This window comes from Solea senegalensis, linkage group LG18, assembly GCF_019176455.1.
Source record: "Solea senegalensis isolate Sse05_10M linkage group LG18, IFAPA_SoseM_1, whole genome shotgun sequence".
Taxonomy (NCBI): domain Eukaryota; kingdom Metazoa; phylum Chordata; class Actinopteri; order Pleuronectiformes; family Soleidae; genus Solea; species Solea senegalensis.
The window spans coordinates 1,667,202-1,683,062 of record NC_058041.1 but is presented as its reverse complement, the minus strand read 5'-3'; the positions used below and the strand labels follow the sequence as shown (position 1 = coordinate 1,683,062).

The 15,861-nt window shown below is 38.6% G+C and overlaps 1 protein-coding gene across 2 annotated transcripts in view; it reads right to left on the bottom strand.

Annotated features, from left to right (window-relative positions):
* baiap2l1a (BAR/IMD domain containing adaptor protein 2 like 1a) overlaps positions 1–15,861 on the bottom strand; it is a 28,169-nt gene that overhangs the window by 6,695 nt on the left and 5,613 nt on the right. Inside the window, exons 4-10 of one of the 2 annotated variants that reach the window (XM_044014137.1) lie at positions 9,986–10,047; positions 8,212–8,283; positions 7,308–7,442; positions 3,779–3,931; positions 3,538–3,681; positions 2,317–2,431; positions 1,821–2,034 (exon numbers count right to left, since the gene is read on the bottom strand). In XM_044014137.1, coding sequence (XP_043870072.1) covers positions 1,821–2,034; positions 2,317–2,431; positions 3,538–3,681; positions 3,779–3,931; positions 7,308–7,442; positions 8,212–8,283; positions 9,986–10,047 — 895 coding nt within the window. The remainder of the gene's footprint in view (positions 1–1,820; positions 2,035–2,316; positions 2,432–3,537; positions 3,682–3,778; positions 3,932–7,307; positions 7,443–8,211; positions 8,284–9,985; positions 10,048–15,861) is intronic. The other variant, XM_044014138.1, reaches the window with a different exon arrangement.

Sequence of the window (15,861 nt, the reverse complement as noted above, 5' to 3'; positions counted from 1 at the left end):
GACATTTTACTTTATATTTTATTGTTTTATGTGGTCCACAGCATCAATTCAGAATTAAATACGAGTAATAATGCCTTAATTGTTAATTGTTGCTTTAATTGTCATTTCTGTCCATCAAGTCTCATTTCTTTTAACCCTGTTAATCTGTATAAACGTGTTGAATGCAGACTTGAAATAAATATAAATAAATCCGAAAATATGTATACAAGACTTGAAGTTCAAACTCAGCATCAGAAAATAGTAAAAAAAAAGTAGAGATGGGCATTTCCAGCAAGTTATGAGATGCATTCAAGAAACCTCGTAAATTCCATTACTTCTACAAAAACACACAAAGTCCACTAACTAAATGCTGCTGCCATCTTGTGGTAATAGATGTATGTACCACAAATAAGGCAGTCATGCAATCCTTCTTAATATATTATGAATCGTCACAAAAAACTATTGAATATTGATTTTGATGTTGATCTACTGGGCTTTTCATGCACCAAATAAGCACAAAAAAGCACTTTTCTGGGCGAAAATGCCACAGTGGTGACTCAAATTTCCATTTTTTTCAATGAGGTTATGAGAGAGACCATGTCTGACCACATAACACATCGAACCTTGAACCTACAGCAGCAGGAACTGCTACTCACGCCACTTTATTAGGTGTCAGGTGTACCTAATAAAGTGGCCAGTGAGTCTGCCCAAAGACTATTGCGCAGCAGAGAATCTGTTTTTGTATGACAACATTTTTTCCTCTTAGCTGCCCGAAGGTGACAGCAGCTGTGTAAAGGTGCAGTTTCACCTTTTCTAAAACCGACCTGTCATATTCATTTAATCCACTTATCAGCACATGTCACGGAGACGACTCATCATTTGTTCATAGTTGACTGAAATAAAAGACCAGATGTCTCTTTATGTGTGTGTGTGTGTGTTTTTGTGAGAGAGCGAGTTGAAGCTTTATGACCGTCACTTTGAACATTCCTCACATAGTCTGTGTGTATTAGCACTGCAAAAATATTAAGAAACACAAAGCAGGAACGAGTACTGCCACTTCAGTTATGTGAAAAACGCTAGTGTGTGTGTGTGTGTGTGTGTGTGTGTGTCAGTGCTGCTGCATATTTGTTTGAAATGAAAGTACATGTCCTCCTCTGGGTGTGTCAGTGCTACTATTTACACTGCATTTGTTTCATCAGCTTCTTGAGGGTTTCCCAGGCTTCATACACTCATTTATTAAACACATCCACACATTTGTTTAAAATATAGCATTTTTAAAGATTTTTCCAAGAAATACATGTTGGATATTTGACTCAAAGAGATTTTAGTGAAAACATATTCTCATAGATCTTAAGTACAAATGTCTGGAAATATATGAAAGAGGATGTCCACTATCACAGAAACACACATACTACTTTTTATGGTTTAAATGTTCTTACAATCACTTTTACGCTCTATTTTTACTACTTTTAATTATTTATTCACTCTTAATTGCTGACTGCTTGGTTTCATTTCTCTCCTGATTTTATTGACATGGTGACATGGTGAATTTTGTGGTTCCTCTGCCTTTGTGTTTCTATTCTTTCTTGTTTTTGATTATGTTGGATAAAAATCACTTCTACAATAATGTAATGTAACATTAATATGTACATTGATGTGATTATTTAAAGTATTTACAGCAGAAGAATAATGTTTGTGTTTTCATTGTATGTTGTAATTTGGTGTTCTCCACCTCATTATTACATTTTTTGTGGATTACAAGTTACAAGTTTTTAGTGTGTGCAAGTTGAATTAAGTGAATACATCATTAGTGCTGTTAAATATCATGAAGACAAACTCACTGTTTGGTCCTCTCCAGCTCGCCGTACAACCAGCCGTCCTTCTCCTCGTGAATGAACAGGGAGATGACTTCGCCGTCGTCGAAGCTGAGGAGCGTGTCGTTGTTGCCCGCCGTGTGTGGGAAGATGGTCCTGACCCGCTGTTTCCTGCCCGCGTTGAGACCGGACGACAGCGACGTGGACCGGGACAGACTGTCCTCACCGAGGCTGCCCTGATCTGGAGATGTTTTAAATTTAAAGAACATTTTTTAAGATCTTATTAACAAAAGGTACCAGGTAATGGAAAAGCAAAAATAAACGAGTAGAGTCAAGTAGAGCTAGAACTATATTATGGAAAGGCGCCTTTAGCTATCCCTTTTACACTCAGCAGTGAAAATAAAAACCAGACTGTTTAAAATGTCAGCAGACTACATCAATAGGATCTAAATGAGGCATTGAAATGACTTAAATGGTCTTGATTAGAACATGTGTGTGTGTGTTTCAGAGCAGCCGTTACTACCTGAGTTGTGGTCTGAAAAAGAAGTGAGTGGAGATCTGGGCTCGGGGTCAAACATGTTTGCAAGTGGACTGATCTGAGCCTTGAGTGGTGGAGCTGGAGGAGGCATGTTGTTCTGCTGAGAGACACAGGAGAGAAAAAAACCCACCTCAGTCACCCTGAAAACAAGAGTTTCTGGTCCTCACGTCGCATCACGTCATTTTTGGGCAAACTTGACGACACAGTGATTCTACTCTAACTGTCATCAAAGTAATTAAAGCTTTTTATATTACAGCCATCTGCGCAGCAATAAACCGCCACGGTCTAATTACATTCAGTGGACTTTCACACAACATCAAGTCTGGTGATTCCCATGGCCGACGGCCAGCTAATGATAACCCGTTCTATCTGCGGCGTTATCAGCTCATTTAAAGAGATAAAATACAAGCAACATGGAGGCGAGACGCTACAGTCGACGGCCTGATTCATTCATGATTTGTTTCTACTTGGAAATATTGTCACATATTCTAAAACAATGCAGCATCACAGCCAGGAATGAAATTCTAAGTCCCAGTTTCAACTAAACTTAGTGTAATAAACTGATTAAAGCAAAACCAGGACTTACATAATGACAGTGATATAAGATGAAGAAGAAAAGCAGCCAGTTTTGGTTTGAGCACATCATCGGTTTTTTAAGGTTTTGGAAAACACTGATCCAAATTTTTCAACATTTTCTGACATTTTATGGACAAGTACTTGATTAATCAAGAAAATTAACAGATTAATCAATTACTGAGTTCTCAGCCTCTTAAATGTGAATGTTTTCTGGGTTTCTTTTGCTCCATATAACAAAAAAAATCATTAAAACTGATAAGTTTTGCTTTGTGGACAAAATAAGACATTTGACCACATCATCATTTCAAGGTTTTGGAAACAACTGGTCAACATTTTCTAACATTTTGTGGACCAAACAAATACTTTAATCAAGAAAATTAACAGATTATCAATCATCAATTATTAATCAATTACTGAGATCTCAGCCTCTTAAATGTGAATATTTTCTGGGTGTTTTTTGTTCCACGTAACAAATAAATCATTAAAACTCTTCAGTTTTGCTGTGTGGACAAAATAGGACATTTGTGGACCAAACAAGTACTTGATTAATTAAGAAAGTAGTCGAAACTTGGTTATGATGCTCCACTTGTTCTTCTGTTTCTCTACAAGTTTTAAAAACTTAACGCTCACCCTGTTGCAACGTTCCACCAGCGGTGATTGCTCTGGAGTGGTGGAGAGCTCCTCGATCATGTTCTCCACCGTGTCGGGCACCTTGGTGATGTCGCTGCACTTCTCCTGCCAGCTCAGGAGCTTCACGGCCAGCATCTCTTTGGCCTGGAAGCGAACACCAGACACAGGAGCACAGAGAGTCAGAGCGGGAGAGAGAGAGAGAGATAAAGAGCAGTTTGTTTCTCATTTGCGTCTCACTTACTTTCTCGTAGAAGTTGCTGATTTGGTAGGAGAACATGCAGTGTTTGTCCGCGAGGAAACAGAAGCGTCTCTTTTCCTCCAGCAGAGCCTCCCTGCAGCCGTCGGCGATGAACTTCTGCATGTCCATCTGCCGCGAGGAGATGGTCTCCATGTACTGCAGACAGGGTCACACAGAGGTCAGTGTGCGGGATCAACAAGTAGTCTTTGTTCAAAAACAAGTAGCATCCTAAAACCTGGTCCCTGGCACGAGAGAGTTCTTCCATCCAAACTCAAACTTGAACTGGGTGATGTTTATAAGCGTACAAAAAAGGATAATACATATTGCTTTGTTTTTCTGCTTTTAATATTTCATTTGATTGTTTTTCCAGTGTTAATTGTTGTTTAATCACATTTACGATGCTGCTGACTGACCCTGTCGCTGTGAGGTCTCAACTATAACATGTGACCTCCTAGTAAAATAAAGGTTAAATAAAACAAGTGTCTGTGTTTATTGTCGTATACTTGCACTGATAACTACTCATGTTCTTGCGTCTGTGTGCTGCTGTTAATCATCACACAGTGGTATCAGGAATTAATGGTGCATTTTCATGAGCTTGATAAAGCGCTGTTGTACTTCTCATCAGTGTTAATAAAACATCTCTCCATGCTCTTATTCCTGTTTGTATTCCTGTTTATCTCTCTCTCTGTGGCAACATAAATTAATTTATGACAAACAGATTGCAATCAAAGTTTATTTCAGTGTCCTGCTGCTCGGCGACTGATCTCAGCACAGTGGGGGAAACGAAAACGAAGGAGTCCACAGATACATCCTGATACTTCCTTCCCTCCTGAGTGGGAGGCTGAAAACGATTGTGTCTGTCACGCAGAGAAAATGGCCGGCGAGCCTCGACATAAAGCATATCAAACACTTTTAAAAAATGACTCCTCCATCTATCTCCCGGTTTCCCACTGGTCGTCATGGTGACGGTAAAGCAGTGTGTGTCTCTGAGCACTCTGTCAGCGGATGATGATCGGGTGGTTATTGCGGCGCTGAGCCTCGTCTGCCTCTGAGCCCACTGGTGTCATTTCCATCAGATAATGAAAAAGCCAGCTTCAGACTCAGAGTCTCGTGCCCAGTGAAGACGACTTCTTGTGCTTGGGGGGTTTGGTTAAAGCTGCAGTGCGTGACTTCTGGTGATTTGTTGTTGTTGACGTTACAGTTCTGTTTTGCATCTCAACATTATTTGTATGCCAAGTAGCTCATGTGAGAACGGGCTTATATATATATATATATATATATATATATATATATATATGTATATATATACTGTATACACTGAACTGTTTGCAGGTCATCTCACTTTACTGTCGCCTCTGTGCAGTGTGGGGAATGTCACCCGGCGACACGAGAACCAAACACTAATTTGATAACAGCCACATGGAGTCTTTTTTTAAGATTTATAGACAAATGTAATAATGCTAATATCACAGTTTTATATCGCTGACCACATACTGAACCCTATTTGTAACCCATGTGAAGCAGCATTGGTTTTGGTTATTTAGTTAGTGGTATTTTGTGTTTTCTCTCATTATTTCTTTTCCCACTCATTTAGTGATTTATTTATTCATTCACCATTGTGACATTAAATCCACCCTCATCACTGAACTTTTTAAATCTCATTGTAAATGCGGACACTTCTATCTAGATTTTATTATTTACTTGTATGTTTTTATTATTTTCTTATGTTTTATACCTTGTTGTTATGCCTTTTACTTTGTAAAGCACCCTGGTTGTTTTTAAAAGAGCTCTTGAAATAAAGTTGACTTGTTGCATCTGTTTTGTTTTATTCTGTTTTGTTTTACGGGACTGTAAAATGTAAATGTATGTGACATAAGTAAAGACTATTACTGCATTGTATACTTTTTATACACAAATAAAAAGCAAAAAAATGACATACTACTGCTTTAAATGAATGCTATTCATGATACAGTTTTCAGCAGGAGAGAAAACACACACACACACACAGAGGAGAGATGTCAACAGCCTGCACTAACATCTTGACTTTTCAATTAAAGGCTTTGTTTAATAATTCACTCGTACAAACACACACACACACACGTGTAAGGCCATCCATCATCAAAGTGAGGCGATAAAAGCAGTCAAAGCAGGAGACAGTGTACTGTATGAGGGAGTTATTACTCTGCGACGCTGCCTCGTTTATCTCCACACATTCATTAGTGGAATAGTAAAATGTAAACGACCCAAACTATGCAGGGAATACAGGACGAGCGGCGCTCACAGAGACACCAGTGCACGTCATAAAACAGAAAACAAAATCTACTAAAAAATATCTTCTGTACTTCTGTTTGCTCGGCGGCGACATTTGCTTTAGCGCTGTTTGACATTTCAGCGTCATTTCAGGAGATTATGTTTTATGAGAAAGCACCGCTGCTGGTAAAATATCTGTTACACCTGCCTGAGCCTTTATTTTCCTGCTCTCTCTTTCTATGTCTCTCTGTGTCTCTTTGTCTGTGTGTGTTTGCTAGAATGCACAGTGAAAACAAGGCAAACAAACAGCACAGAAATCAAGCAATATATCACATCCAGTCCAGCCTCAGAGACAGCAACACAACAAGACACAATGCTACGTCTAATACCGGTCATAAATGTTTATAAAATGGACACATCTGCCTCAGTTTAACATCTATATGGGAACATAATTTACAACGTTTAGATCATTTTCTATTGAAAAAGAACTGAAACTATGGATTTGGATAATAAACAAATGTTTCCCACAAACCAGGGGGCTCAAACTCAAATGACCTGGGGGTCAAAGAGCATCTCGTCTGGTCAGAATGACTGTACAGTAGGGGTGGACGACATGAACTTAGTATAAAATGAAATCATATCACAATATAAACGATATATATAGTCGTTCACAATAAAAAATAAAATAAAACAAAAATACTAATAACGCAAAAATAATCTATAAAGACAAACAAAGTTCTTTTTTGCCACTAGCACAGGCGCCCCCTGGTGGCTGTTCAATATATTCTTTCTTCCCAGTTGGTGTCAAGACTACTTCAAGGTTTACTCTACGTTCTGCCACAATCTTAGATTACGCTTGGCCTACAACTCAAACGAGGAGTAGAAGCTCATTTTCCCATAGACTTCCATTCAGTCAAAGTTCTTGCAACCAGGAGAGTCGCCCCCTGGTGGCTAAAAGCTACTTCCTAGGATGCCCTTTTCAAACATGAATGGCTACGTCCATTTCTTGATTGGTCAATGTTTTAATCGAGTTTTGATCACTTTTCTTCTGCTTTGAGTGTTAGAATCTCAAATGTCAAATGTCATTAATCATGTGGTAGAAGTGAAAACCAGAACTGGAGAACCTGAAGATTCACTCTCCTGCGGCATCATACATTTAAAAAATAAAACATCTACTGCCCCGCCTCCTTTGCCTTGTGACATTCTTGTCCACTTGTCATCGCCTCATCACTGACATCAGAGCATTAATCATGCCGGAGTTTTTTGTTGGATTCTGTCTCACCTCGTTTTCTTTGATCTCGTACTTGGACGAGTGCTTCCCCTGGCTCTTCCTCCTCAGCTTCTTCAGCTCCGTCTGTGAGCGGTCCAGAGAATCCTGCTTCAGCTTGTGCTCCGACTGATAGCGCTTAAAGGTGGCCTACGTGAGACACATACGGAGCGAAGACACTTTCATTATCTGTGGTTATTGATCTCTAAGTCACATTCATTTTGTAGATACCATTAAAAATGGTAGTTTAAACAAAGTTTATAAAGCAGTTATTTCCAGAGACAGGGTCAGGACCCACAGATGAGTCACAGGAGTTTTATAGAACATTGTCTCCTAGAAATGTCAGGTTTGGCTATTCAAAATAATATCGGGTGTAACAGAAATGGCAGTAAATATAAACAGAAACAATTTGTGCCTTGTTATGAATTATACTGTGTACGTGGATCACAATAGTGTTTTAAAAAAAGAAACAGCAGTGAAAAAACACTGAAAGTACTTAAGATTCATTCAAACTAGAGACAGCAAAATCTCTAAATTCTTCTTTTAGTTTTTAAAGTTTGACAATTTTTTTTTTTTTTTTCTAGTCCGGATACATTATAAACAATTAAGATAATGCAATCATAAATAAGGAAGTTCTCTTCATCAACTTCAACTCATTAACTTAAGTTTGATTTGATTTACTTAATGCATTTACCAATATTTTTTTTAGGTTTGTCAAACATATTTTTTCTGTCCTTGTGCGATTAATAAGTATTTTTTTTTTAAATCGATTGACAGCACCAGTATAAATGTATGATGTGAAACTGGCATATTATAACTTTTGACTTTAATTTCTATCTTTAAGAAATGTCAGAAAATAGAAGGAGAATGTGATTTTTCATGCTTGTGAATAAAAGTACAGTACACAGTAGACACTCACGTTCATATACTTGACATCCATCTCAGTCTTCTTCTCCAGCTCGATGATGATCTCTCTGTGAAACCTCTTGAACTGCGCGGGTGAGAGACGACACAAACCTGCGTTACATCATCCACAATGCACGCTGTTCTAAACACAATGTACACTCCAGTCACACGGCCTCGCTACGATAAGACCAGGCTCCGCCCACCACCGAGTGTTTATCAGCGTGCGTTAAAAAGGTTAAACATTGACGACATTTTTCACTCGCAGGAGAAAGCCACACCACACTGTTTGCATCATAGTCTTGTTTAAAATACCTGAAAGTGAGTAAAAGTACATGTTACCAGAAAATGACTTTTGTAGAGTCACTTTTTTATAATATTACTTTAATAAAAATTCCTAGGTATATGACATTTACTGTACTTAAGTATTTAAAAGTCACATATAGGTCTGATATACAATGTACTTAAAAGTATTAAAAAAGTTTGACAATATTAACGATGTTAACATCATTTCAAGGTTTGGCAAAGAAAAGGACATTTACTGTACTTAAGTATCCCTTAAGTAAGTGTCCCTGAGCAAGACACTGGCAAATCATTTCTCTTCTTCTTCTGATTTTATTGGTTAGTACCGAGTAACACAAATGTAGTGGAGTAAAAGTAAAACGTTGAGAGGAATACAAATGACAAAGTACGTGACTTTTGTACTTAAGTACAGTAACAAAGTATTTGTACTATTTAAGTGAAACTGCTGACGTTCAACGTTGTTCGTTTTATGGGTTATTTTCGCCCACAGGCAGCACGGTCACACAAACAGCTCCTGTTTAATCTTCTTTCACCTTTTGTTTTACGGCAATTTCTAACTCTGAAAAATGAAGGGAATGAGCTTAAAAGGTTGCAGGAGTGACACGCACAGCGTATACTATCGAAAAGGTACGAGAAGATAAGCCGAGCACTGATGAAGCTCCAAGAATGAAAGAAAGAATTGATCACCAGAGGCTCGACAGGCGACCCCGACGATTTTTTCTCCTTTAAACGTTTTCAGTGTATTGATTTGATTTTTCTAAGTCGGGAGCAGATGGGAACAAAGAATGTGAAGAGAGCATGATGTTTTTTGTTTTGAGAACAAATCCAGTGAAAAGAGTCGGTGTTGTTTCATCATCAGTTGTAAAAGAACGAGTTAAAAGTTCACTTCATACACGTGAAAATTCACAGTTACAAATATTTTTTGGGTGAAAATTTGACTATAAAATTGACTATAAATTAAAAAACTTAAATTCATAAACTAAGTTGACCGTTACAAAAATGAACTACTTTACATTTTATAGTTTTTAGCTGAAACGGTTCAAAAATGAACTTGCTTATAGTTCAAGACGAAGGATCAATATAAACACAAATGCTGTTGTTTTTTAAATCCTCATTACATTGACAAATTAGTTTTCGTGACACGTTTAAGAAGTTTAAGAGCAGAAAGTTCACATTGGACAAATCACATTGAAACAACAGAAAATGGAGCATTTGTTGAGTTATATTTAGCACAGAGAGCAGGAGGATAGTGTGTGATAAACTGCAGTGTTTTCATCAAAGTTAATTCACTTGTCACCAAATGTAATTATGAAAACTGCTGATATGTTCACTGACAGTTTCTTTTATTAAGCGTGAATCTCCATCACACAGAGGAATTAACTACTGTCAGACTCTGTCTACACAAACAATAACTTTTAAAATAAGTTCAAATTATTACTGTGAAGAAACAGATGAGCACGGGCCACGACTTTTGTCAGGTTACTTACGTTCTCTTCAAGTTCATTGTGGACCTTCCTGTGTGTTTCTGCGATCTCCTTCAGAACCAAACCTAAAAAGACATAAAAGACAAACATTTATACACTGTATTTCATAAAAAAGAACCACAACAGACGTGAGAAAACGCCCTGACATTTTGGGAGTGTGAGGACTGTATGTCCTAACTGCACATAGCACATACTCCATGTAGCACAATACTCTGCAGTCTAGTTGGTGGCACGCTCTTATTTTGGTAAAGGAAGTCGACAACGACGACAGTCACCATGAATACTTGCTTCAAAGAGATATTATTCACAAAGTCCTATACCTTACACAGACGTTCCTTAAAGGATACAAGACATACAAATGGGGGACAAACTAGAAGGTTCCCAAAAATGTTGAAAGATAATGTAATGGGGGGTCAACAAAACTGGCCCGCCAGCATTAATTATTCACCCACTTTATTGGCTGTGCACGTCTGTATCTCTATATAAGCTAGTGCGTTCCTGTTGAAATTTTACGTCACAGAAAAACAAACAGTGAACTACAATGGAAATTTTGGTGCATGCACAGAACAAGTCTGACTCCAGTCCGACTAAGCATATAATTGCAGGAGTAAACTGACTATGAATCGCATTATTCACATATCTTAAAACCAAGCTAATCTTAGTCGGACTAAGATACGTGAATAATGCAATTCATAGTAGTAGTAGTAGTACAGTAATCGGACTATGAATCGCATTATCCTGGTATGACAAAGAGTAGCTTGATTTCTTCCGACTGAAATCGAGCTACTCTTAGTCGGACTAACATACATGGATAATGTGATTCATAGTCTGACTACTGTACTATTATTTCTGTCTTAGTCTGACTAAAACCGGACTTTTAACATGAATATACACACACTGAGTGATTCAGACAGCCTTTGGACACAAGAAACCTATTCTAAAATCTGTGTTTGACTGGATGCAGACTATTAAGACAATACATTTTCCCATACGAACACACACACACACAATATCCATCAAACCATAACATCCATCTTCACGGCCTGCATTTTTACAGATGACTTATCTCCATTCAATATTTAAACAGCTGTCAATAAGTAATCTCTATGAAAGGTTCTGGTATTGTGTGGTCACATACAGCGGAACAGTGTCCATTCACGCATTCACACAGGCTACACTGTAGACATGATGAGACAAAGCCAAAGGCAATGAGTCAATACAGTAAACAGGAGCAGTTTATATTTGTTCCCTCCATCACAATGGAGTGAAATCTAGACTGCAGGTTCACTGTGGGGCAGTGATGTGGTCCAAAAAAGGGAAAAGACAGTATGGGATACACAGTGGACATGTGACAGTGTCATTATGAGAGAGAGGTGAACGTCCTACATGTAAAAACATAAAGAAACACATGTGTCAGCTTTACCTTGTACCTTGTTTTTATTTGGAAATTATCTAAACTACTCTGCACTGGTTGTAAAGCAACGTTTTATCCCTTATTGTAAAGGTCCAGCATGTAAGTTCAAAGAGGTTTCTAAGAACCAAAGTTTTACAGTATGTTTGTATTAGAGGTCAAACAATATGAGTTTTTCTATGGCTGATTATATGTGGGGTTTGGTTAATTTTCCTTTTCATTTATTTTATGCACCTTGTTATGGATTGTTCCTTTACTGACTTGCATTTTCTTTCAATTCTTGTACGTTTGATCTGAAAACCTGACATTCCTTCATTTTTCTTCAGCCTCTGCTCAAAGCAAACAAACGTATAAGAGCCGCGGCAGAACTGGACGTCTGTGATCCAGCAGGGCAGCGTCCAGCTACAACAACATTGCCCTCTGAAGGTCACTAGAACGTCCTGGTAAATGCTGCCTTTGTCCTTCCACAGAGGGAGGGTGGCGCTCAACGCCCGAGCTGTTTGTACAGCACCGACAGCGGCTCGTGCAGGGTCGGTTGGTGGGTGGGTGGGTGGGGCGGCTGAGGAAAGCAGGGGTGGGGGTTCAAAGAGGTCTGTTGTGTACCTGCAGGTTTCACCTTTGGGGTTAACAAGGTGTGAAACACACGTGCGTGACAGAGGCTGACTGCTCTGTTTTTTTACAGCTTAGGTGCGTGACACAGTCACATGAACGAAAGAGGGTGAACTGGAGCTGAGGAACAACTAGAGGACAATGTTGTAAAGAAACTAGAGTATAGAGGTTTGGTGCTGCGCGGATGGCAACTCGAATACCTGCCGATACCGCAATCAGTCCGATAACAGGCCTTTTAGACATTTGCGCCATTTGACGTCATTTCAAACACATAATTCTCCAACAGTGTCATAAAACATCCAACATAATGGTGAAATAAGCCGCCCACAACATGACTCAGCTAAATCCACAATCTGGATGAGATCCGGATGAAACCAAATTTTGTCCAAATCCAATCAGTTTTGTTTCTTTTCCAGTTTTGCCCATTATACGAGATTGGGATTTCTTGAAAATTTGATCAATTTTTGTGACGTCATCAAAATTGACTGGGAACATACACGGGTCATCATCTACCAATCACAAAGAATTCACATTTGATTATGTTAAGTTGCTAACAGAAGGACAAACTGAAGCTTAACACAAAGAGTCGATGCACAACAAAAATAACAAAAAAGCAAATTCCTTATGTAAGGAATTTATTTGACTAGTTTTTCAAGTTCACCAACAAAGACACGACTTAATCTTATCAGCGATCTCACTCTGCTGATAACAAAGACATCTGTGAGTGTTTTAACTGCCAACATAACCTAATCTCTGCAATACAATTCCATACATAAGATAAAAAGTGCATTTAGGGGTAAGGCGTGAGTGTGTAAACTGTACCTGCCATTGAGGAAATAAACTTTGACCGCTCAGTCCAACTAACACATGGAATATGCCAGTGCTATTATTATACTCTGCTGATATGAGAGGAAACAGTCATACAATTATTGAATAAATGGTGAAAAAGGCATAGAAATGTAATAAAAAGAGGATTTGTAATGGGTAAGGTAAATGAATAAAAAAGCTGTTATTTTTCAGTGTCTTAAATGTTGAATAATTACTTTTACATATATTTGTGCTTTATAACAAAACAAATCAGAAAAACTGAGTAATTTTTGTTTGTGGACCAAATTTGGAATTTGAGATATTTATGGACCAAACAACTGATAAATTCATTGAATAAATATAATGTTTATGAAAATAACAATTAGCTGCAGCCCTACCTTCAAGATTTGTAATCAGTTAGCTGTTATTTTATAGTGTTTTACATAATAAAACTGGGATTTTCAGCTTAAGAAATCATTCAAACTGAATAAAAATCATCATTTCATGGTTTAGAAAAAGACAAACCAACATTTTCTGACATTTTGTAAACCAAACAACTCATAAATCAATTGAAAAAATAATAATCGGTGATGTGTAACGACTTAGCTGTTATTTTGTAGTGGGTTTTTTTCAGCTGTTAAATGTGCACTGAAATAAGAAAATGGCAAACTTTCAAAAATATACTTATAACATAAGATATAAGTAACACAACACAAGTTGGTAAATTTAGTTTGAATGAACAGTGTGTATATTTTCTACTCTCTTTTATTTTTAGTTAGTTCAATAACACTTTGATGTTAAAGCTGATTGGACGGAGAGAAACACCTTTCACATTCTCAACAGGTGACGTAAGTTTATGAGCTGCCAGTGCCCGTGTGACATCACAAAGCCCGCACAACAGTGTGATACTGATAGTGGGTGTATATATAAAGTGTATACGTTGGCAAAGCAAACACTGGCAGCTGACCCGACTGCACCTTTTAACTCTGACTCGCCTTTAACTCACCACCGTCTTTATCTCGTGGACAAACCCCTCGTCGGCGCTGAGCTCAGCAGACGCCGTGGATCATCATCATCATCTCGTTTTATCGCCTTAATGCATCACTGGGCTTGTCCACACGCGCGTGGATCTGTCTGTGTCTGTGTGTGTGTGTGTGTGTGTGTGTATGTGTGTGATGAAATGCAACCACGACAACGTGAGTCAGGAGTGAGTGGGAGCCGAGTGCAGGTGAAAGTCTGTGTTTGGAGGTTGCCATAGAGGAGCTACAGTACACTCCCTCTGTGTAATCATGTTGACATCACAGCAGTAATCGATATCAGCAGCGGTACAGAGGTGGGGAAACACAGAGGAGGAACTGGGATTAAATTACTCCAACGAGGACTCATGTGTTAGTAACTCTTTACTAATCGATTGTGTAATAAAGGAAAATACAGTCATCACAGCTTTGGAGACTCCTGATGTTGAGTATTGAAGCTGCAGTGATTATCCAATTCCTAGATCAGTCAAAACAAGTTATTTTGATTGTTCAGCTTCTTAAATATGAATATTTTCTGGATTATTTGCACCACGTGACAAAGGAATCATGAAAACTGAAGCACACAACATCTCTGCATGCATCATAAGCAACTCTGTTAACAGAGACAACTCTTCCGTCCTCATTTGGAGCAAAACTTCCTCAAAATTCAGATTTTCCGGACCTTTAGAGCAACAATAGAGCTACATGACTCTCTGAAGATTTTTATCGTCTTTCAATTGATTTTGGACAATCATGACATAAAACCAGTAATCTTAGACTAAACTAGACTAAGTCAGAAAATGGGAGACCCATCTGCGCTAAAAGAGAGAGACAAAGATTGCAAATCAAATTGTATTGTGACCTTACATCGAAAATCGAATAGAATCAAGGACTTGGATGATACTGGTGTTAATGAGCGAGCACCCTGGTATAAAAACTCTGAGAACCACTGTCTAAAGTTTGAAAGATTTCCATCACGTAAGAGCCAGTCAAAAGAGTGCAGTGACACAGCTCTATGTCAGAGGTTTGAAATGTCACAAATACTCTTAACCACCACTTGAACCTCCCTTCAGAAGAAAATGTCTCCTCTCAAAAGCCAAAGCTAGTTACAGAGGCTATCAGCGGGAAACACTCAGCAACCTCTCTGCTCTCTGGGGCGAAAGACAAAAGCGCGACGGCTGACACTGCCATTATTCTCAAGCTGTCACTATACTTCAATATTAAAGCAAACAATTCCAGCTGAAGCTTGACAAACAGCTCAGAGAAAAGGTGGAAGGGGTGGGGCCCTGTGCTATTCTTGCTCCAGTAGCATTTTCAGTCCTTCAATACCTGCTGCTTTTCAGAGTGGAACAGAAACTCCCCGCGGAGTTCGGCCATGTTGTCATGCACAGGAAGTTTCTAATTGTATACCCAGTGAAACCTTTAAACATACAGTGTGATGTATGGCATAACAGCAGCACAGATTAATGACAACAAAGCACAATGCTGCTGAGCTCACAGGGAAAAGCCTTCGGTCAGATCATGCCAAGGGCGATTTGTTGCAAAGAGCCTGTTTTTCTGCATCGTGCCACTTTGAAAAATCTCAACTTTCTTCAAATGCAGCGAGGGCCCTGTTAAGTCTGAGCCAATCGGGTCCTGAGGACGAGAAGTGGTCTCGTTCCAACTTTCTGAAGAAGTGGCAAGATTATTTTCTTCAGATTTGAAGGACAGCATTCAGCCACACACGGCAAGTGTATATGAGAAACTGTGGTGGCCTTCAGGTCGCACAAAAACATGAAAAGTCCCGAATCGACCTGATGTTGGATTTGTCCACAACATGGCAAACTCCAATGTATGGACTCAAACCTCTTTGGTCAACCCTGGTTGTTTTAAATGTGCTCTAGAAATAAAGTTTGAGTTGAGTATGTGACGTAAATACTGCATTTGGTATCTGTTTATAGATCTTCTCAACACGGCTGTATATGTAAATATAAGACAAGGCAACCAAGTGTTGAACAGGAAACTGCAGTTAATTTCCCTCTTGCTTTGCATTTTTA